The 22,888-nt window shown below is 52.1% G+C and overlaps 1 protein-coding gene across 1 annotated transcript; it reads right to left on the bottom strand.

Moving 5' to 3' along the window:
• Window positions 1-14,453: 14,453 nt before the first annotated feature.
• Window positions 14,454-15,413, bottom strand: LOC309603629 (olfactory receptor 14J1-like; the record flags this gene model as incomplete). Its single annotated transcript, XM_082338424.1, has 1 exon — window positions 14,454-15,413. The coding sequence occupies one exon, from the start codon at window positions 15,411-15,413 to the stop codon at window positions 14,454-14,456; it is 960 nt and encodes a 319-aa protein (XP_082194550.1).
• Between the last annotated feature and the right edge of the window lie 7,475 nt (window positions 15,414-22,888).

The following is a 22,888-nucleotide window of genomic DNA, read 5'->3' as shown; positions in this document are numbered from 1 at the left end:
CTTAAGCCAGTGCTGATGGTGGAAGCAGAAGCACTTGGAGACAGGGTCAGGATAAGAAATGTCATTCCTCCAGCTGGGAGTCCCACAGCCCTGCCCAGGCTTGTCCAACTCAGACAGCCCTACCTGCAGGCACAGAGGTGTGCTTTCCATGTGGTATGGGATCTCCACCTGGAGACAGGACAATCTCAGACCCTTATCCCTGGAAAGCCACCAGGGCAGTGTGGCCCTGGTCCCAAAGGGTGCCTGGGCTGGACCAGCACCCTCACACTACATCTCTCAGCACAGCCAGAAATGATTCCTAGTGTGCTGCTGACACCTCTCCCCTCCCTGAGGTCTCCCCACACTCTGCTGCCAAGCATTGTCCCTGGGCGGTGGGGTGGGTCTGTGGTGCAGGGCAGTGGCCTGAGCTCAGGTCCAGCACAGCTGCCTGCTTCTCCTCCAAGAGAGGGCTCAGCAGAGGCAGCACACACAGCCCTCCCACAGCCCTCCTCACCTCACAGGCAAGCCCTGGGTGGGCAGGGTGGGCCCACAGGGCCTGGAGAGGACCAGTGCCCGAGCTCCAGCCCGCACCTGCCTGAGGCTGGGGAGTCAGGGCAAAAGTACCCCTGGAGATACTGGGGATTGAACCCAGGACCTCCCACATGCAAAGCAGGTGCTCTGCCACTGAGCTACATCCCCTTGACACCTGCCAGCAGGAGAGGCACTCTCCTCCCGTGATGTGCCTATGACAAGTCCTGTATTCCCCTGGGTGCCCAGGGACCCTCTGCAGCAAACAGCACTTGAATCCTTGTGATGTGGGGCAAGTTGGGACTGCCTCTCTGCTGGGGCCTGATCCTGGCACAGGGCTGCACTGCAGAGCACTGCCCCTTCAAGGTCTCTGCAGGGCAATGGGGCAGAAGGAGGCTCTTGCTGCAGGTGCTGCTTCCACACTCTGGCCCACTCCGGGATGGGTCAATGGAGAGGAGCCTCCTCTGCCACCCAGAGCAATAGCTGTCTGTGCCACATCTGTCCCCAACTCTGCAGCAGCAGCAGTGCAACAGGGTGAGGGAAATGCCCTCCCTGGACTGATGTGCCCCCAGGATCCAATGGCATCCCAGCGCATGCTGTGGAGGGCACATGGAGGCAGAAATCTTATACCCCCTCCTCCAGGCACCGGGCCTCCCCCTGCACCCCTCTGTTCCCCAGCAGCCCTGCAGGTGAGGTGAACAGCAGGCTTCCATCTCCCTGGGGCTGGGGATGGGCGTTGGGCTCAGGAACCTTCCCATTCCTTCAGCACTGATGTCTGTCCTGACAGCAAAGCTGTGCCCGGGGACAGCCCTGGCTGGGGTCCCTGTGGCAGGGTGGGTGAGCGTGCTCAGCTGTTAACCCAAAGGCTGATGGTTTGACCACACGCAGGGATGGTGTCCTCACGCTGGTACAGCTGGGGCAATTGTGTTGCCCAGTGCCATAGATTTTTCCCTGCCGAGCCCCTGCCTAGCAGAGAGGGTTTAGGGGAATCAAAACCAGAGCACAGTCACTGTGACCTTCTGGAGTGGGTGAGTGGAGTTAAGGGGATGGGCTGCTCATCGATTCTGCTTTGCACACATGGCCCCAAAGCCCGTCCTCAGCAATGGGTCTCCCGTTCTTGCTCAAGAAAGACCTGGAAGGACTGCTCTTTTGGAGCAGTGATAATCCAGCAGGCACTACCCCTGCAGCCAAGCATTTTCAAGCTCACGCTCAAAGCTGAGAAGACAGTAACTCTGCTTGGACAGACAGTCTCTGCCAGGTGGCATGGACACTGCTGATTGCCCACTCCAGAGTGGCAGAGGCTGGATCCCCTTCTCGGGACAGACTTCTTGCCAGGAAGCCACAGCCAGGGGGGTGCCTCACCTGGTTCTTACTGGCACTTCACTCAGCATCCGTTTTGGTGGATATTTCTTTCTGCTCTGTGTCTACTCTTTCCACACACAGGAATGACAGAAAACCAAACATTTCATAAAAGCTTGTCAGAAAGCCGTTGTTATAGACAGGAAGTCCATCAAATCTGGAGGGAGCCAGGAACATTGCTGTAAGCACCAAGAAGATCCAAGAAGCTCAAGGCCTCCTTTGAAGTGCATCAAATTCTTGCAACCATGATTTGAGCCTGGAAGTGGGAAGGGATTTATGTCTGTGGGTGGAGGAGGAATAAGTGTGTTGTGGGAGTATGTCAGGGCTGAAGGCCCTTGCGCAAATCAGGGGTGATGGAGACATTTCCATCTTGTGCGCATGCCTCAGGCTAGGAAATGGGGAAAGCCCGCTGCTGGGGGTGGATGTTCTCAGTCATGGCCCATGAGCATGACCTCACTCTCTTTTGCAAGAAAGAAGAAAACAGGAGGCCTCAGGTTGCAATATCGAAGTCAGCCAGTGGGAAACAAATAAGTAGTTACATTGGGGGAGGGGAATTGGAGGGGGGTCAGATTAGGAGAAGGAAAGGAGTGGGAAGTAATGATTACTGTATTAAAAAATTTGGGAAGGTGAGACCCAGCTCAGGTACCCTTCTTCTGAAGAAGGATCTACTTTTTTTTTTTTTTTTTCCAGCGGGGCTGACCCTATCAGACTAGCTTTCACAGTTCTCCTCTGCTAGACAGCCCAGAGAACAGGAAGGATGGGATTCATCTACTCAGATTTAGACGTGTCCAGTGGAAGGGCTTGATTCAACTTCCATCTTCTCACTGTCAATATGAAGATGTCCTGAGGAATCCCAGACACGCAGGACCCCCACCCCTCAGCTTGGCTGGCTAACGGAAGAGAAAACAGCATGTTTAGAGTAAGCTTTCTGCCACTCCTGGGCAGGTGTGGCATTTCAACAGCTCCCACTTGCAGGATCACAATTGTGGTTACTTTAAAGCAAGAAGAAAGCCAGGGAAGTTTTTTACCCTCTTCAACACCAGACCTGTATGTCTTTAAGACACAAATTTTCCCACTTCTCATTCCCCAAACAGTCCCCAGATTCTGCACTTCTAAAGATATACCTGGTACACAAAATATGCACTTGTCAGTTGTCCACACTTGACGCAACCACAACCTGTTTATTCCTGGTGGGTCACAACTGGTAGGAGCTCTCGATGCAGGCCACAGTCTTTCTGAGGGCATTTCCAAGAGCCCCCTTGACTTGCCTGTTCCGCAGGCTGTAGAGGAGTGGATTGGCCATGGGCGTGAGGATGGAGTAGAAAAAGGATAGCACTGTATTGAGCTGCCTCAGTGAGGCTGTTCTGGGCATCATATAGGCAACGATGAGGGTACCATAGAAAACACTGACCATGATGAGGTGAGAGGAGCAGGTGGAGAAGGTCTTCTGCCTCCCCATGGTGGCTGGGATCCTCAGGATCACAACTATGATGCAGATATAGGATACCAAGGTGAACACAAATGGGAAGACCACATCCAGAAAGCAGATGATGAAAGTAACCAGTCTAAGCACCGCGGTGTCACTGCAGGCGAGCTCCAGCAATGGGGCAAAATCACAGAAGAAGTGATCAATTGCATTGGGACCACAGAAGTGTAAGTTGGAAAGTAGCCCGGTGACTCTGGTAGACATTAGTAATCCTGCTAGCCAAGACCCATCCGCCAGCTGGAGACAGAGCTTCTTGCTTCATGAGGCTGGCATAGAGCAGGGGGTGGCATATGGCCAAGTACCAATCCTAGGACATGGTGGCCAGCAGATGACACTCGGTACCTGCGCAACAGGCAAAGAAAAAGAATTGTGTCATGCAGCCTTGAGCAGAAATGGTTCTGTCCCTGGTTAGGAAGCTGGCCAGCAGCCTGGGCAGGATAATGGAGGTATAGCAGATTTCCACACTGGAGAAATTAGGCATCCAGCCACCCCTGCAGTGCCAATGCCTTCCCTGAGCAACACCCTTCTTGTCTCCTCTCCCGCCTAGCAAAGCCCACAGCCAGCGCGTGGGGTCTAGGGTGTTAGTCACCTCCTCGTCCATCTGCCAGCAGGAGAGACAAAGTGCATCTCTTCTGCCATGTGCCCCTTTCCCGCTGACCAGGGGCTGAGGGTGACTGCCCTGCACTGTCACCGTCCGGGAGGTGGTGTGCAGTGCTGGGTAAGCGAAAGGCTTTCCTGAGTGCCCCCTGTCTCTCTCCTTGCCTCCCTCAGCTGCTCTTGGTCTTGATGTCAGGCTCTCTGGGAATGGGAGTTTCAGCTGCAGAGTCAGGCACTGATCTTGGGGGTCCTCCCATTTGGGTGTGTTTATGGCAATGAGGTGTCCCAGCTTTCCTCTAACCTGTGACGCTCTGGGCAATGCAGTCTGTGAGGCTCGAGAATGAGCTGACCCTCCCTTAACCAGATGCCATCATTAGCACAGCTGGCTACCTCCTTGGGGTGTCCTTCCAAGCTGTGAACTGCCTTCCAGGATGCAAACCTGCCCTATAGCACCTTTATGTTATCTGAAGGCCCCATGGAGAAGTGCAGAGATGCTACAACAGAGAAAATACTGTTGAGTTTGTGAAAAGAGCCATGTGTGCCCTAGGCTAAATGTGGGGTGTTGAGACCTTGAGAAAGGGTGAGACATTTAGTGGTCTGCAGTGGATCCCTCTGCTCACAGCAGTGTCTGGTGGCTTTTCAGGGTAAAGTGGGAGTGTGATCACCCTGCAGCTCAGAAAGATGCAAGCCCAGGGCAGCTGGGAACAAGATGGATGAAAAGACCGGCTCTCCTCACTCTACACTAAGCCACAGGCACTCCTCTTGCCTTGCAGGACTCCCTCTGTTCTCCCTGAGTGCAGCACAAATGCTGAGGCTTTCTGACATCCAAACACAATTCCCAGGAGAGATGGAGGGAAGCTGTAAAACTAACCTCCCCAACTGCCTTCTGCCATCCCCGTTCCTTAGCACTGGGAGTGCAGATGCTGACAGGCCCTTCTGTGCTGGGAGCAGTTTCATTTGACAAAGTCAAACACCAGCACTGGACCCTGCACCCACCGTTCTCATGAACTGTTTCCTGCAGAGCAGGGCTGACTCCTCAGCAGCCAGCGGACAGAGGCCCTGCTCCTCATGGCACACTCAGCCAGCGCCAACCTGAGCTCCAGGCACGGAGCTGAAGGAAGGTCTCCTTGAAAAGGAAAAGGGTGGGTGCGTGTGTCAGGGAGAGCGTCCAGGGGAAATGGACTTGATTTTGATCAGAGAAGTTCATCCTAACTTGTCGCTGCCTTTTCCTCCTTCGACAGCGCCCCATGCCCAGAGGAAGGACATGTCCAACAGCAGCTCCATCACAGAGTTCCTCCTCCTGGCATTTGCAGGCACACGGGAGCTGCAGCTCTTGCACTTCTGGCTCTTCCTGGGCATCTACCTGGCTGCACTCCTGGGCAACAGCCTCATCATCACCGCTGTAGCTTTTGACCACCGCCTCCACACCCCCATGTACTTCTTCCTCCTCAACCTCTCCCTCCTTGACATGGGCTGCATCTCCACCACTGTCCCCAAAGCCATGGCCAGTTCCCTCTGGGACACCAGGGCCATCTCCTACCAGGGATGTGCTGTCCAGATCTTTGTGTTTGCATTTTTTATTTCAGCAGAATTATGTCTCCTCACTATCATGGCCTATGATAGCTACATTACCATCTGCAAACCCCTGCACTACGGGACCCTCCTGGGCAGCAGAGCTTGTGTCCACATGGCAGCAGCTGCCTGGGGCACTGGGTTTCTCAATTCTCTCCTGCACACTGCCAGTACATTTTCCCTCCCCCTCTGCCAAGGCAATGCCATGGAGCAGTTCTTCTCTGAAATCCCCCAGATACTCAAGCTCTCCTGCTCTGACTCCTACCTCAGGGAAGTGGGGCTTATTGTGGTTAGTCTCTTAGCAGCATTTGGCTGTTTTGTTTTCATTGTGGTGTCCTATGTGCAGATCTTCAGGGCCGTGCTGAGGATCCCCTCTGAGCAGGGACGCCACAAAGCCTTTTCCACGTGCCTCCCTCACCTGGCCGTGGTTTCCCTGTTTATCAGCACTGCCATGTTTGCCTACCTGAAGCCCCCCGCCATCTCCTCCCCATCCCTGGATCTGGTGGTGGCAGTTCTTTATTCATTGGTGCCTCCAGCTGTGAACCCCCTCATCTACAGCATGAGGAACCAGGAGCTCAAAGATGCAGTGTGGAAAATGATGACTGGATGTTTTTCTGAAGCAATTAACTGTCCATTTTCTTATGCATATCACTTATAATGTATCTCATTACAGGCTCAACCTGTCTTTTGGAGGTTTGGTGGTTGTGGTATTTTTTTTTTTTTTACTCATTTTTACTTGTGATAATGTTGTGCACAAAGATTTGTCATGTTTCATACCATGTCTAATTCACTATCTACCTTTCCAGCGTTACCCAGAGCCTTGAAATGAGAACCATGTTCTCTGTGCATTTAAAAAATAAAGGACCCTGCAGCGACTTTTTTGTCTGAGACTTTCCTTTTTCTGAGACTTTCTCTGGAGCTGCACAGCACTGTCTGTGTGGTGATGTGGAGGGGGAAAGAGTCTCAGCACAGCAGCATGGCCAGGCAGCACCAGCGCTTGGTCTTTCCAGAGCTGCTCTCTTTTAAATTCCACACTCTCTTTCTGAGCCCCTCTCTTGGTGTAGGGAAGGATTGCTCTGGCAGCTTGGTCACAGGCCTTTTGTGTGGCAGTCCTGTGACTGCAGGCAGGGACAGGCAATGGGCACTTCTGTGACAGAGCTGACCTCCAGAACAGAGTTTCCATCATACAAGGGGATCTCCTGATGGCAGTGCCTGAAATCTTAGGTCTTCTACTTTTTCTCTCAAGAACAAGCCCAAGAAAGTGCCCTCAAGAGGAAAACACAGCCAAACTGTTTGAGTACTCAGTGTGGGAGCACATGGCAGTGTCCTTGCACAGCCAGACCTCCTGGGGGAGAGAGGAAGGACCAGCAGAGCAGGCTCTGGGCTGAGCCCATGGTCGCTGGACACCCCAGGGAAGCTGCCCCAAGGCAATCGTCACAGAGCAGCCCATGACAATCACCCTTTCCAGCACTGGACTGTCACCCCACCTCGTACAGGTTGTTTATCCCTCCACAGTGGCACACCAAATGACTAGGTCAGAAGTCCATGTTTGTGTTGTACAGAGGTGAGTTCACGGAGGAGATATTCCTGGAAGACATGTCAAAGCATATTGAAGAGAGGGAGGTGATTAGAGAAAGCCAACATGGCTTCACAAAGGCCAACTTGTGCCTGACTACTCTACTTCTACCATGGAGTAACTGCATTAACGGAGAACAGAAGAGCTACAGACGTCACCTGTCTAGCCTTCTCTAAGTCCTCTGATATGGTCCCCCACAACGTTCTTGCTGCTGCTAAGTTGGAGAGATACAGATGTGACAAATGGACTCTTAGATGGATAAGGAACTGGCTGGATGGGTGCATCCACAGAGTTATAGGCAATGGCTCCATGTCTGAGTACTAGTACTAGTGCTAGTACTTACCGAGTGGTGTCTCTCAAGGGTGCATACTGGGACCAGTACTGTTTAATATCTTCATCAATGACATAGTCAGTGGGATTGAGTGCACCCTCAGCAAGTTTGCAGACGACACCAAGCAGAGTGGGGCGGTTGATTCACTTGAGGGGAGGGACGACATCCCGAGGGACCTTGACAGGCTGAGTTGTAGGTCCATGCAAACCTCATGAAGTTCAACAAGGCCAAGTGCAAGGCCCTGCACCTGGGTCGGGGCAATCCCCACTGTCAGTAGCGACTGGGAGATGAATGGATTGAGAGCAGCCCTGCAGAGAAATGCTTGGGGATAGTGGTGGGTAAAAACTTGGACATGGGCCGGCAATGTGTGCTTGCAGCCCAGAAAGCCAACCATATCCTGGGCTGCCAAAAAAATCATATCCAGCAGGTGGAGGGAGGTGATTCTCCCCTCTAACAAGTAATGAGAAAGGGGAGACAATCACTTCAACTCACTCTTTTGGCAAGGCTCCTCTTTATATGTTCTAGGACACTGCTGGCCACCTTTGCTACCAGGTCTCACTGCTGGGTCCTGTTTTGCCTTCTGTCCCCCACCACCACCAGGGCCTTTTCCGCAGAGCTGCTCCCCAGCCAGGCAGTCCCCAGCCCCTGCAACTGCAGGCTGTTAGGCTGTCCCAGGTGCAAGACCTGGTGTCCTGGTTTAACCCCAGCTGGCAACTAATCACCACGCAGCCGCTCACTCCCTCCCTGCCTCCAGTGGGATGGGGGAAGAATTGGAAGGGTAAAAGTAGAAAGAAACTCATGGCTTGAGATGTAAACAGTTTAATAATTAAAAAGAAATAATAATAATAATAATAATAATAATAACAACAAAGAAAAGTAAGGAAAAGAGGAAAAAATCAAGGAAAGCGAGAGGAAAATAAAACCCAAGAAAAACAAGGGATTCAAATGAAAACAGTTGGTCAAATACAACTGACTGATGTGTAGCCAGTCCTCAGTCAGAGCCCCCCCCCCCGCCAGCCTCCCCTCCCTGCCCTGTTTTATTGCTGAGCATGATGTCATATGGTCTGGAAGATCTCTTTGGTCAGTTGGGGTCAGCTGTCCCAGCCGAGTCCCCTCCCAACTTCTTGTGCACCTCCACCCTACTCACTGGTGGGGTGGAGTGAGAAGCAGAAAAGGCCTTGACGCTGTGTAATCATTGCTCAGCAGTAACTAAAACATCTGTTTGTTTTCAACACTATTTTCATCACAAATCCAAAACATAGGCCCGTATAACCTACTATGAAGAAGTTAAACTCTATCCCAGCCAAAACCAGTACATCTGGCCTTTGTCCTTCATCTATCTCGTGAAGTTCCTGACAGGACAGTCCTTCTGCCTGTCAGGTTTGCCCTGAATGGCACCCCTATGAAAAGGGGCTTTAGAGTGTAACTATAAAAGTTTAACTATTGTACAAAATGATTGAAGTAAGGAGTCTTGTAATCTTTCAGTGAAAGACAGTTCCTGATAAGAACAGCAACTTGTCTTGAAAACCAGCTGAAACCAACCCTGCAGTTTGGACAAGAGTCAAGGAGCAACTGAGTCTGCGCAAGAGCAAGGGATTACTAGTGGTGACGAAGAAGAGTCATCAGCCTTCATCCCCACGACCCCTCGTGACCACCACCAGGATGCACTGCGCAAGCGCAGTTGGGAGGGGTTTATGGAAACGACCTCTTGGGGCTAATTTTAATACAAAGCGGGGGCAGGTAATGCATATGTATAGGCGTATTGGGAAACCTTATGTATATGTAATACTTTGTCGTATAAATCCAGGACAAGCCACAATGTGAGTGCGCACGACTTTGGCGGGATGACCACCTGTGCTGCCCAGCGCTGAATAAACATACCTACTTTACAGCCTTACGGGTTGTGGAGTCTGTTTCCGCACGTCACCTAGGGCACAGGAATGGTCCTCCCAATTTTGTGCCATCCACAAACATGGTGACACTTGCCTCCTCCGGGTCATGGAGACAGGTGTTAAACTGCACAGGGCTCAGGAGAGTCCCCTGTGCTGCCCCACAATGCCCCAGTATGTCCCACTGGCCTCCAGGCAGGGTATGACCCCTTCTCCACTGCTCTCTCAGCCTCATCCTCCAACTGGTGTTTCACCCATCTGTTTGTCGACCCATCCAGACTGTAATGGCGTAACGTGGGTACCAGGATATCAAGGGAGACCATGCCAAAAGTCTTGCTGGAGCGGAGGCAAAGGACATCCACTGTTCTCCACTTGTGCATAAAAGCAGTTACTTCATCAGGAAGGCCATCAGGTTGGTGAGGCAGGATTTACCCTTGGCTAATCCATGCTGACTGCATTTGGACACCTTCTGCTCTTTGAGGTGCCCAGCAATGTCCCCCAAGAGCACTCATGGGAAGGCTCACTCCTCCCCCAAGTGAGCTTGTACAGCCTGGGGTTCCCGGGGTTGCACTTTTGGCCTCTTCAAAGATGGCTGCAACATTGGTTTGTCGTCACTCCCAAGAGGCCTCTACCAATCCCATGACCTTTCAAAAGGGATATTCCAAAGAAATATCGATCTTCCAGTGTAACTTCATTACCACTATTCTGCCTGTTATACCGTGTATTGAATTTATATTCAAATTAAGTTTAAATTTAAATTATTAAAATAAATTAAAATTATTTATATTAATTTAATTTTTATCTTTCATATGTTTTCACCTTTCTTGATAGAAGAACCATTTCTAACGTCATCTTTTCACAGGAACACTGCCTAGACAAAAGCCCTTTCCCTTATTCTCCAGTGTTCTCCTCCCCTTACTCTTGGTTCATTCAGATTCCTCTCACTCATCCAGTTGCTGCTTTGACATCAGGGACTTAAAAGTTGCCTGTCTTTCAGCAGTCTAATTGTCTCCTTAGCCAACTCTTTAATTATGTTTATATCTCTCTTCTTTGGATCTCCCTACCTGAAATAGTTCTCCTAAGATTATCCCCTGTAGAAAGGCATCCTCCTTAGAGGCAGCTTGGACTTAGCAGATGCTTGCAGAGTCTGTTTTCTTTATGGAACTTGACCGTGCTTGACTTTTCCTTTGCTTGCAAATAGGAAAAACCCTCCCGTGCCTGTGTGCAGCCAGGTCTCTAAGGAGAGCAGGGGGGAGGTGGTGCAAAGGAGCTGTACCATCCAGCTGCAGAGATCAGTGGAGAAGTCTGCTGTAAGGAAAAGTCCCAGGTGGGCAAGGAGAGAAATGGTGGGGTTGGGCAGGTGAGGTGGGAGGTTGTCAGAGCTCAAGGGACAGCTTCTCCTACCAGTCCACACCTCCTGAGGAGACACCCTGCAGCAATATCTATTAGAGAATGCTGCCGTCACCTCTTCTCTAAACTGAAAAGTAATAAACTACACCCTTGGAAATAAAACCTCATTTTTATTAGAAGCTCTTTGAAATCTTTCCCCATAACTATACTAGGAAACAGCTCCAATTATCTGTACAACTCTTGAAGACTTGAAACTTACGGGAAGAGACATGGCTCGTTAGGGCTTGCTTTCTTTCAATGAGCCCCATGGAGGATTTGTGGTGAGTCCTTCAGCTTCAGGCACTGAGGGGAGATTGCACAAACCTCTCCAAGAGTCAGCATCAAAAGCAAAACCCAAAGTACCTTCAAGTATTAATGAGTCCCATTACTGGCAAAGCCTCCCCAGCGACTCGTTAAAGCGGATAATTGGAGGCTCTGATTGCAGGTAGGCAAAGGGAATGTGCAGGCAGCTCGGAGGCTGAGGAAACCTTTTTTGTTTGTTCATTTTAAATGAAGCAGCAAGGCCAAACCCTCACCCCCAGGCAATGGGAGGGCAGATCCTGTCCCTCATGTGTGGGTCAGGACTCTTCCTGGGGGCAGTGGGATGTGAAGGTAAGCAATGCCAAGTGTAGGACAACTGTACACCTCCTGGTTACCTAAGAAGAGGCAAGGAGCAAACCAAGTCCAGAGCCTCAAAATCAAGTTCTGCCTAGTCCAGATGTGGCCGCACCAGTGCTGAGCCGAGGGGGATGATAACCCCCTTGTCTGGGTGGCCACAGTCCTCCTACTGCAGCCCTGTATGCAGTTGGCCTTACTCACTCTTTCTGGGTAGTGTTTGCTCTAGGAAATGGCATTTGAGATGATACTTCACAGGGTCTGCGTGCCTTTCTTCGTGGGGACATAACAAACCAGAACCTCCAGGTACAACAGAACACCCAAGTCAGGTGCCTGCTGCTGGGACCTACCAGGTTCTCAGGCAGAAGTGATGTCATAGTCAACATCCGAGCCATGTGCCTGCTGATGGGCAATCACCCAAAGAGACTGGAGACTAAAGTGACCTCATGCTCGCCTTCATGGTCATGTGCCTCCTCATGGTCTATGAGCTTCTCAGGCACAATTTATGTCATAATGACATCCCAACCCATCAGCCTTCTTGTGGCCTATCAACTGACCAGACAAAAGGAACCTCACCATCGTCTTCCAAGCCATGAGCCTGCTGCTGGCCTTTCAGCTTCTCCCAGGAAAGCAAGGCTCCAAGATGCGTTAACGGTTACTTGGGAAGACAAACGCCATCGTTCCGTATGTATCCCCCTTCCTTCTTCTTCCCCCAGCTTTTATTGCTGAGTGTGACGTCATGTGGTAAGGGATATCGCATTGGTCAGCTGGGGTCAGCTGTCCCAGCTCTGTCCCCTCCCAACTTCTTGTGCACCCCCAGCCTACTCGCTGGTGGGGTGGGGTGAGAAGCAGAAAAGGCCTTTGCTCTGTGCAAGGACTGCTCAGAAAGAACGAAACCATCCCTGTGTCATCAACACTGCTTTCAGCACAAATCCAAATCAGAGCCCCATACTAGCTACTGTGAAGAAAATTGACTCTACCCCAGCCCAAACCGGCACACCTTGCCCTCCATGGCTGCCCTCCCATCACCCAGCTGTCCCACCAGGGCTCTGCAGTCCCTACGGGCAAGCGTGTTTCTGCATGCCCAGCAGAAATGACATTGCTGGGGAGGGGAGGGGAGATGGCGGCAACGTGGAAGTGCGTGGGAGGTTGGCTGGGAGGTTCCTTCTGTCGCAGGGAGAGAGAGATGCCAGGAGAGGCATCGGAGCTGGGAGGCTGATTTTGAGGTCACTTCTTTTGCAGCCTGACTGAATTGCAGCGGGCAGGCAGGTACTGTGACATCATCAAGCATATGACAAACCCCAACGTGACACAGATGGCTGCTCAGGGAGGGCAGAGGTGGGTAAGACCAACGTGGTTGGGCTGTTGCTGGAAGGTCACCTCATGACCGCAACGTGATTGGCCAGGAGCAGGCAGGCATCATGAGGTCATCAAAAGCACCCGATGGGAAGGCTGCAGGCAGATGACTGAGCTGCTGGTGAGGCCCTGCCCTGGCGTGAAGCCACCTGTACCTGAAATGGGAACCTATGGGACAGGGCATGAGAAACTGCGGGATGTGACAGAGACCCGTGTAAGAAGGGACTAGCAGTACAGGCAGCACGATGTGTCCCAGCTGGGTCTCACAAGTGGCTGAAGAGCAGAGACATGAGAAGAGGCCAAACTGCACAGATCATTGGAGGGGAGCTTTGGGGAGCTTCTGGGCAGTCAAGTCTTGCAAGGCCAGCAGTGCCAGGGGAAGCCATCAGTGGTGCCATTGAAGGTCTGGATGTCCTAGGCCATGGTTTCCCAACTACCAAATGGTGGTAGAAATGGAACAAACCTGAGACTGTTGGGGAAAAAGTAATTGGTGACAGTTGTTACTTAGGGAGGGGACTGGGGCACAGAAAGGGAGGGATCCAGGAGGCCTGGGAGGAAGAAGCCTATGGATGGGGCGAGGAGAGGGATGCAAGGGGCCAGCTGCAGTTTGGAAGGGGCTGCTCAGGGCTGATCTGTCCAAACCCTGTGCCTGATCTCCATGGTGTGTCCCGTCTTCTTATTAAACTCTGCTCCTGGCTATTTGCTGTGTGAACATGCTCAATTGTGTGTGTGTGTGTGCGCGCGCATGTGTGCGCATGCGTGCGTGTGTCTGTGTGTCAGAGAGAATGCACGTACGTGCTTTGCTGGCCAGCTCCAAGCGGGGCTGGCTGTCAGAAGAGGACACCAGGATGTGGAGACACTCAAGGATGAAGTTGCCAAGTGGGTAACGGCTCCAAGACTGAGTAGGACACCTGGGCAGACCCACAACTCAGGCCCACAGTGGGAGGGGCCGTGGGGGTGTGGGCCCGTGGGTAGGTGCTACAGAGGACCCCCAGACCACTCATGACCTTCACAGCAGAGCAGAGAAGCGACCAGGATGGGGACAGTTGTGTTGTCCATGGTTGTGGGTGTTCTGTTGCTGGTGTGGTGGCTGTAAAGGTGCTGTTCCCTGTTGGAGCTGGTCTGTCGATGGTTGGGTATGTTCATCTTTCCTTACTTGCAGATACCGGCATTTAGCACTTTCCCTTTGGGTGACTCTACCTTGGGTGATCTCTCACTTAGTGGGGCTTCAGTCACTGCTTACCCCAGGCATGTGCTGTCCCCATAGAACCCCAAGGCTCTCCAGATTACCTCTCTGGAGAATTTCCTCTGTACTGTCATATCTGAGAAAGCCCTGGGTATGTTCCTCACTGACCAGTCACCATCCCCATGGTCACCACACACCAATGGGTGAGTCCAAATTCCAACTCTTGCTCTCTAACAGCTACTAATGGGACCACGAGCTTGTCTCTTCCAATTCCAAGAAGAAATAGGCCCTTTTGGGGTGAAATTCCTTGGGCCTGTTGCTGACATCAGGAGAAGAGTCCCCACCTCAGTCAGTGCACTGGGGTGATCCCATTTTATTGCAGAAATGCTATGAAAGTGTCAGCTCTGCCTGAGAGAAAGACACAATTTTCCATCAGCTCCAGCTTTGACAGAGCAGGTTCATTCCTCAAGAGAAGTAAGATGGATTCAGACATTTATTTAGAAGAACAATAACAACTAATAACAATACGGATAATAAAAAATGATAAAACAGCAAATGATGGACAGGCGTGCAATGAGGCACCATGGGAGTCATTCCTGAAGAGTGATGGAAAATTGACCACTATTGAGAACCATCCTGAAAATAACTTTCCTGATGGACTCCTTCAGCTCCTGGTTCCTCATGCTGTAGATGAGGGGGTTCACTGCAGGAGGCACCACTGAGTACAGCACTGCAACAACCAGATCCAGAGATGGGGAGGAGATGGAGGGGGGCTTCAGGTGGGCAAACATGGCAGTGCCCATAAACAGGGAGACCACAGCCAGGCGAGGGAGGCACGTGGAAAAGGCTTTGTGGCGTCCCTGCTCGGAGGGGATCCTCAGCACGGCCCTGAAGATCTGCACATAGGACACCACAATGAAAACAAAACACCACCAAAATACAAAAGCACTAAACATGACAAGCCCAAATTCCCTGGGGTAGGAGTGTGAGCAGGAGAGCTTGAGGATGTGGGGGATTTCACAGAAGAACTGGTCCACAGCATTGCCTTGGCAGAGGGGGAGTGAAAATGTATTGGCAGCGTGCAGCACAGCATTGAGAAACCCAGTGCCCCAGGCAGCTGCTGCCATGTGGACACAAGCTCTGCTGCCCAGGAGGGTCCCGTAGTGCAGGGGTTTGCAGATGGTAACATAGCGGTCATAGGACATGATGGTGAGGAGAAAAAATTCTGCTGACATCAAAAACAAAAAGAAAAAAACCTGGGCAGCACATCCTGCGTAGGAGATGTCCCTGTTGTCCCAGAGGGAATTGGCCATGGTTTTGGGGACAGTGGTGGAGATGGATCCAAGGTCAAGAATGGAGAGATTAAGGAGGAAGAAGTACATGGGGGTGTGGAGGTGGTGGTCGCAGGCAACGGCAGTGATGATGAGGCCGTTGCCCAGGAGGGCAGCCAGGTAGATGGCCAGGAAGAGCCAAAAGTGCAAGAGCTGCCGCTCCCGCGTGTCTGCAAATGCCAGGAGGAGGAACTGGGTGATGGAGCTGCCGTTGGACATTTTGTCCCTCTGGGCATGAGGACCTGTCCAAGGAGGAAAAGACAATGGCAGTTTAGAGGAGACTTCTCTGAGGAAAAAAACATGGCATTATTCATAGGAAACTCCCTCCCTGAGCTGAATAGATACCCCTGAAAAGATACCCCTGGGCAGGACCCCCAGAGTTGGTTTCATAACAAAAACTGACCCACATCCCCACCCCAACCCCAGAGAGCAAGAGTACCACGGACAGGTGGAGAAACAGGCAAGAACACTGCAATGCTCCAGAAAGAATGAAGCGAGGACAGAAAGGCGTGCGGACATGCTGTGAAGCCTCCTTACCCAGCTGTGCTCACTGCTGCTCAGCTGATGACACTGTAGGGCAAGTGCTTTTAGCATCTTCTTTGTGTACCACATTCCAAGAAGCCTTCAGCTGGAGGTCCAGCTGCTGAGGTGGTGACTCATGCCCTGGACCCATGGCTTTGGGGGCAGAGGCTCTGCTGGGTAGGAGAGGAGACCAAGGGTTGCGTTGGGAACTGTGTCTGCACTGCAGGGGCTGGCAGGGAGATGCCTGAATCCCCACTCCCACAGCATTGCTGGTAGCAGCTCCCTCTCACTCCCTGCCCATGTCTCTGAGGCCTAGAGCTGTCCCTTCTGGCAGCAGTTTCTCTGTCCCTGGGTCTCCTCCTTCTCCGTGCTCACAGAGCCCATCCCACCTGCTGTGTGCTCAGCTCTGCCCTGCAGGCACCTCCTGGCAGCAGGGCACTGCCCAGGGGCATCTCTGTGTGTGCAGGGGCGAAGGAGCAGCTCAGAAAATCTTAATGAGAACTGGGGTCTCATTGCCTACTCCAGAGCAAAGAAATAAATGCCCATCTCCCACTGCCCACCCAGCCAAGCAAGAGTAGAAAAACTGAGAGCACAGAATCCTTCCCTATCAGGTAAATGCTGCCCCAACGTCCTTCAGAAGGACCCTCTGCAAATGTCCTCAGGGTGATCTGGAGCTCTGAGCTGTCCTCATGCACGCAGGTCCCTCTCAACAGCAGAAGCACCCTGCCCTGCCCTGCCAAGGCTCACTCCTTCCACCCACAGCTTCTCCCCATAGCGCTGTTGGGAGCTCCCCGGGCAGGCTGAGTGCTGACTCTGGCAGGCGGCAGAGTCCCTGCCCCAGCACACAGCCCCCTGGGGTGCAGGGACCCTGCTCGGAAGGACGGCCCTGGGCACCCCTGGCTGCACACCCACCTTCACACCCCTGCAGCCATCCCTGGGAGAAGGCAGCCATCACAGCCAGTCCTCTGATGGTGCAGTGGGGAATCCCTGCTCCGAAGCATGTCCTTCTGCTCTACACTAGTGAAACTCTGAGGGTCCTCCTGACATATTCCATAATCTGTGGCATGTGCCAGCATTACGAGATCGTTCCAGGAACCACAGCTGCTCTGCCTTACACCCAGAGACTTACTGTATTTAGGGCTGTGAAGATTTCTCCCGTAGTGAGCTCTCAGCTCTCCTTCCCCTCCAGATTGCCAACTCTCTCTTCCTCACTCCTCTCCCATCCGTGCCTGCAGGCAGTGCCCTCAGCCCTGCTGCGCTTTGCAGAGGAGCTGCTCCTGGGCAGAGCTGTCTCTCTGCAGTGCTGCCCACATGCCAGCAGCTCCCTCCATCCCAGGAGCCCAGCCCAGCTCAGCAGCAGAGGCCCAGCCCAAGGCACCACTTTCTCTGCCCCCTCTGGGCTCCTTTGAGATGTCCCTGGGGCTCCAAGGGCTGACAGCTCCTGCAAGGCAGCTTGGTCCTTCCAGGGGAATGTGTTTTGAAGTCAACTCAAGTAATCATGGACAATCCCTCATCAAACCATGGAGAGAGACTGATTCCAGCAGCATGGTTTGTCCTACCAGAGCATGGCTGACTGTGAGAGGCGCAAATGTTCCTCCCTGGACACCCCCATTCCTGTACCATGGCAAAAAGAGACACAGACAGGGAAAGGGAGGGGTTGGCTTCCCCTGTGCCAAGCAGGGGTTCAGCAGAGGCAACACAGGCATCTCATCCCAAGCTGGAAACCCTGGGCCTGAAGTGGCATCCAGCTCCCCCCATGCACCCCACACGCCAAAGGGAATCCTCTGGTTCAGTTCAGGAGGGCATAAAAGAGTGGCCTGCATGTGAGCTCCTGCTCTGAGCCCCTTGGCTTCATTCAGTGGGGACTCAGGTGCTCACACTCAGACACTTGGTGATGACTGAGGTGCCAGGGGTGGTCCAAGATGTGGGCAAGTGTTTGCAAGCTCTGATGGAAAATCTCTGAGAACACTCACATTCTTCTGAGCATCAGCTGAGGGCCCGAGGGGGAACGGGGATATCCTTTGCCACCCACGGTGACACCAGCCACCTACGTGCCTTTGTCAAGTATCTCCCTGGAGCATGCAGACCTATTGAGGTAACCAAACGGAGGACTGCCTCAGACAGAGACCCAGGTCTCTCTCTATCCACTGTACTCACTAGAGCTCCAGTCACCGCAAAGCTAAGTCGCATCCACATCGCTGCACTGAATACATCAGGGCTCTCATTTTAATGGCATAAAAAAAAGGCTCGAGTGCCATGGCAGGTGCCTGGGGTGCCAAACACAACTGTACTCAGCAGGCAAACACAGCACAGGACCTCCAGAAAAGCTGTGCCCTCTTGGAGCTGCTGTGGGGCAGACAGCCCAGGGACCCCCAGATGGGTCTGGTGCCTGTGTGCCACCTGAACACCAACACCGCAGCACAGATGCAAGGTCTGTCCCATCTACACCCAGGGGCACTGCAGGACTGGGAGGCGGATCACACCAGGGTGCCCTCCCCTCTCCCTGTGCTCTCAGCCCTTGGCCATTCTCTCTCTCAATCTCTGAGATTCACCTGCCTGATGCTACAAAGAGGAAAGGTGACAATCATGTTCACAGAGTGGCTGGATCAAAGTCTGTTACCCCCAGAGACTTTCTCTGAAGCCCCCTGTCCTCCCTGCAGTTTGTCTTGCAAGCCCCACAGCTCTGCAGAGTTCATGCAGAAACACCAAAGCCCTCTCTGGGCCAGGTGTCATTGCCCAGCCCTGCTCCTCTGCCCTTGGAGACATCAGGGTTTGCTCTCTTTGTGGGCACCTCATCTCCTCCTTACCTTGCCATCTGCCAAACACTCCAGCACGTCTGTGCCCTGAAGCAAAGCCTTTCCATACGTTGGGTCTTGGGCCCTTGCTCCCATGTTTTCCTGGAACAAGTCGGTGCCGCAGCCCAAATGTGCGCAGGCAGGAGGAGCAGGGGAACAGATAGGAGAAACTGGACCCTCACAGCCCTGTGAATTTTGTGGATTAAATTAGATGTAGTGGGACAGCTTGCTCACCTGGGGTGCTGCAATGGAGGGAGACAGGCTCTGCCAGAAAGAGTAGCAGGGCGGAAGAGGAGGGAAGGATGCCTCCTTTGCGAAGGAGCAGGTCAGATGTCAGGAGCTCCCGTATGGGAAGGACAATGGGTAGGATTTGCTTTGTCACTGAGGATTAGAAGAGCCAGCAAGGGTGTGTGGTGGGCTGAGCTTGGCTGTCCGCCAGGTGCCCACCAAGCCGCTCTATCACTCCCCCTCCTCACCAGGACAAGGCAGAAAATATGACAAAATGCTCATGAGTCGAGATAAGGACAAGGAGATCACTCCCTAGTTACTGTCATGGGCAAAATAGACTCAGCCTGGAGAACTGAAATGAATTGATTGCCAATTAAACAGAACAGAATAATGAGAACTAAGAACAAATCTCAAAACCCCTTACCCCCACCCCTCCCTTCTTCCCAGGCTCAGCCTCACTCCTGACTTCTTTCCCTCCTTCCCCCAAGCAGCACAGGGGGATGGTGAATGTGGGCTGCAATCAGCTGATAATGCTTTGTCTCTGCTGCTCCTTCCTCCTCACACTCTTCCCCTGCTCCACCATGGGCTCCCTCACACGGCATCCAGTCCTTCATGAACCTCTCTGGCATGGGTCCCTCCCATGAGCTGCAGTTCTTCACAAACTGCTCCAGCATGGGTCCTTTCCCCGGGGTGCAGTCCTTCAGGAACAGACTTGCTCCAGCACGGGTCCCCCACGAGGTCACAGGTCTTGCTAGAAAACCTGCTTCTGTGTGGGCTTCTCTCCACAGGCCGCAGTTCCTCCCAGGAGCCTGCTCCAGCATGGGCTGTCCGGGGGGTTAAACCTCCCTTCAGGGCACTTCCACCTGCTCCATTGTGGGGTCTTCCATGGGTTGCAGTGATAATATTTGCTCCGCTGTGGACCTCCATTTGCTGCAGGGGCCAACCTGCGTCACCATGGTCTTCACGATGGGCTACAGGGGAATCTCTGCTCTGGCACCTGGAGCACCTCCTCCCCCTCTTTCTTCACTGATCTTGGTGTCTGCAGGGCAGTTTCTCTCACATTTTCTCCCTCCTCTCTCCCACCTGCTGTTGTGCAGTGTTTTTTACCCCTTCTTAAATACGTTATCACAGAGGCGCTACCAACATCACTGAGGGGCTCCGATTTGACAAGCGGGGGGTCCATCTTGGAGCCAGCTGAACCTGGCTCTGTCTGACATGGGGCCAACTCCTGGGGTCTTCTCACAGAAGCAGCACCTCCACCCCCTCTTCCAAAACTTTGTGATGTAAACCTAATACATGGTGACATTTTGTTGGACGTGACGAACTGCTTGATCAGGGAGAAGAGGTGGAAAAGATCTTCTGTCAGCAACCTAAGGAAGTCTCAGGTCAATGAGCAGGTTCCCATGGGGAACTGAAAGTGCCCTGGCATTCATTGGCCAGGCAAACTGGCAGGGTGCCAACAATCTGGGGGATCTTGGGACAAGTTCTTCACACAGCTGATGGGGGGCCAACAAGGGTGATGCTCACCTGCACCTGGTACTGGCAAACAAGGAAGAGGTGGTCAGGATGTGGCCTGCTGCTGAACTTTGTAAGAGTAGGAGCAGACAGAACAGAGGTGCTTAATGGCTTCTCTGCCTCCATCTTCACCAGCAAGGTCTCCCAGCCCTTTGTTCCTGAAGGCAGGAGTCTGGAGAACAACCCGAGTGGATAGGGCTCAAGGCAGGGGTTACTTGAGCAAACTCAGACACCGTTACAGAAACGGAGATGGGTCGTTTGACCAGCTGGCTCCCTGCACACAAGTATCGCTATGCCATGGCACCTGAGAGTCCCACAAACATCCACCTTTTGGTCCAGAGGAGTGTGATTCCTCTTGAGATGACCTCACCTATCTCCTCACTCAAGTGTTGTTTCAGGCACCCACTTTTCCAACATATTCAGACCTCATCAGGAGAGGCTCCAGATCAATACGAATTGGAGATTGCTGATATCGCCTGCTGTGTAAGCAGGGGGAAAAAAAAAAAGAAAAAAATGGAAAGAGAAGAAATACAACTTTATTACTGAAATGTTCTCTGTTTGGCTACACTCCTGAAATCTCTCTGATCACCCACACCAGACTGGAAGCCTTTAGGAGAATGATGCCCAGAGCCTTGGCTTGTAAGGGCATTTTGCATGTTAATGAGCCCTCTGGTGCCAAGTTCCTGAACTGCAGATACTGCAAGACACAACAAACCTCTAATGAAGTGAAACGCAGAAGCAAAGCCCAAGTTTTTGAGGGTGTTTGGGAGCCCACGAAGGGCCATCACTGAGCAGCTGTGAAGTAACCAATCAGTCGAGGGGCCTGTCCCTGGAGGCTGGTGAAGCACAAACTTGGAGACACTGGTTGCAGGTGGTAAAGGCAAGGTGGAGGTGGCTCTGATGCCATGTAAGCCTTTGGGGTTTGTTTACCAGCAGAATGGCCGAGCCCTGATCCCCAGGGCCTGGGAAAGAAGATTTATTCTCTCAAATGGTTCTCGAGGCTCTGCCTGTGGTCAGCGTGAGTGCACTTGTGTTTCGGGGGGTGGCTTTGGTGCCAAGTGCTGTTGCTTTAACCACAACGTTGTGGCTTTCTGAGGATGTGACAATGTCTGTGAGGTCCCCACAACCCCTTCAGCTTCTTTCATGGACCTGAGAACGGTCCTCAATCACCTAAGATGTCCCAGTCCCAAACTTGCTTGAATCCTCAATTTGGATCCATCCGCCAGCACTGAAATGCACGTGCTCCTTCTTCTGCTGCTCTAAAATAAAAATAAAAAAATCAATCTATTCCACATTAGCATGCCCAGCCCAAGCTCTTCAGGTCTTCTTCCTGCCTTTACCACACTGCTACGCATACACCACTCTCTCCCTGCGCTCTCATGTGTTTCACAAACCCTTCACTCTTCTCCTGCAGGAATGGGCCATCACTCTGGGAGGTTCGTGCATCATTTTTGATGTATTTTAACATGATTATCCCCAGAAGGCCCACCAGCTTTATATCTCAGGAAACGGGATGCCAGAGGCCAAGGGAAGGATGGTTTGGGCACTGTTGTGGGATCTGGGAAATGGAAGCACGCTCCCACCTCCCCAGCACCCTGCCCTCTTCAGTGAGGGGTATGAGAAACTGCCAGCGAGGTCTGAACTCACGGTCGTGACGAGTATCTTACGTGTAACTGCAGGCAGTGTTGTCCTGCCAGCTCGGGATTTGAACTTCCATCCCTGGAGGTATTTAAAAGCCATGGGGACGTGCTGCTTCAGGATATGGTTTAGTGGTGGACTTGGCAGTGTTAGATTTATGGTTGGACTTGATGATCTTAAGGGTCTTTTCCAACCTAAATGATTCTATGATTCTATGACTTGAGTCAAAACCATTTGAATTCACACTACCTCCAGCTTCCCTCTGAGGCTGGCTGTTGTGTGGCACAACTGTCCTGGCTCCCCAGGCAGGATGTGCAATGGTGTGATGCTGACGCGGAAGTCACGGACACAGCACACGATCAATATGATCAAGCAAAATGTCGGTTTATTACATACACAGCTTAGTTAATATAGTCTCTTGCCTTCCTAATCATGCATAAACTTATCGCTAATTGGTTAACTATGTTTGGCAATATGCTGTTAATGCGCTACTAGCGATATTCTGATTCATTCATAACAATAGTTCACACGCACCGCCCGCTTCTCCCATATCTTGTTTTCAACATTGCAAGCCAATAGTTTCTTCCTCTTAATCTGCTTGTTTCATGTCTTCCAAACCACAGTCGACCTTCGCAGCATCCTTGAATTCCTTTTGCGTTAAATGCAGATTAAGTCCACATAGTCTGAGTCTGGGTTGCTCACTACATGTCCTGGCTTTTCAGATATCCCACAAATCCCCCTTTTTGTTTTTGAGCAATCCAGACTCCATTCATCATACGCTCCATGGCTTTCATGACTCTGTATGTATTCAGTGCTATTTTTCCCAGTATAGTTGAAATATATACAGCTTGTGCCGTAACACTCCCTAAGATATCTAATTCTTGAGGTTCTAATAACGCCTTTTCCAAATAGGGGGTTCAGCTGTCCCAATTATTAACTGCATTTCTTGAATCATTAGCTATATCTCTGCATGCATGCCTGATGGTGGAGGAGTTA

The sequence above is a fragment of the Platalea leucorodia genome (assembly GCF_965183815.1).
Source record: "Platalea leucorodia genome assembly, contig: HAP1_HAP1_SCAFFOLD_159, whole genome shotgun sequence".
Taxonomy (NCBI): Eukaryota; Metazoa; Chordata; class Aves; order Pelecaniformes; family Threskiornithidae; genus Platalea; species Platalea leucorodia.
This window is presented reverse-complemented; position numbering and strand designations above follow the sequence as displayed.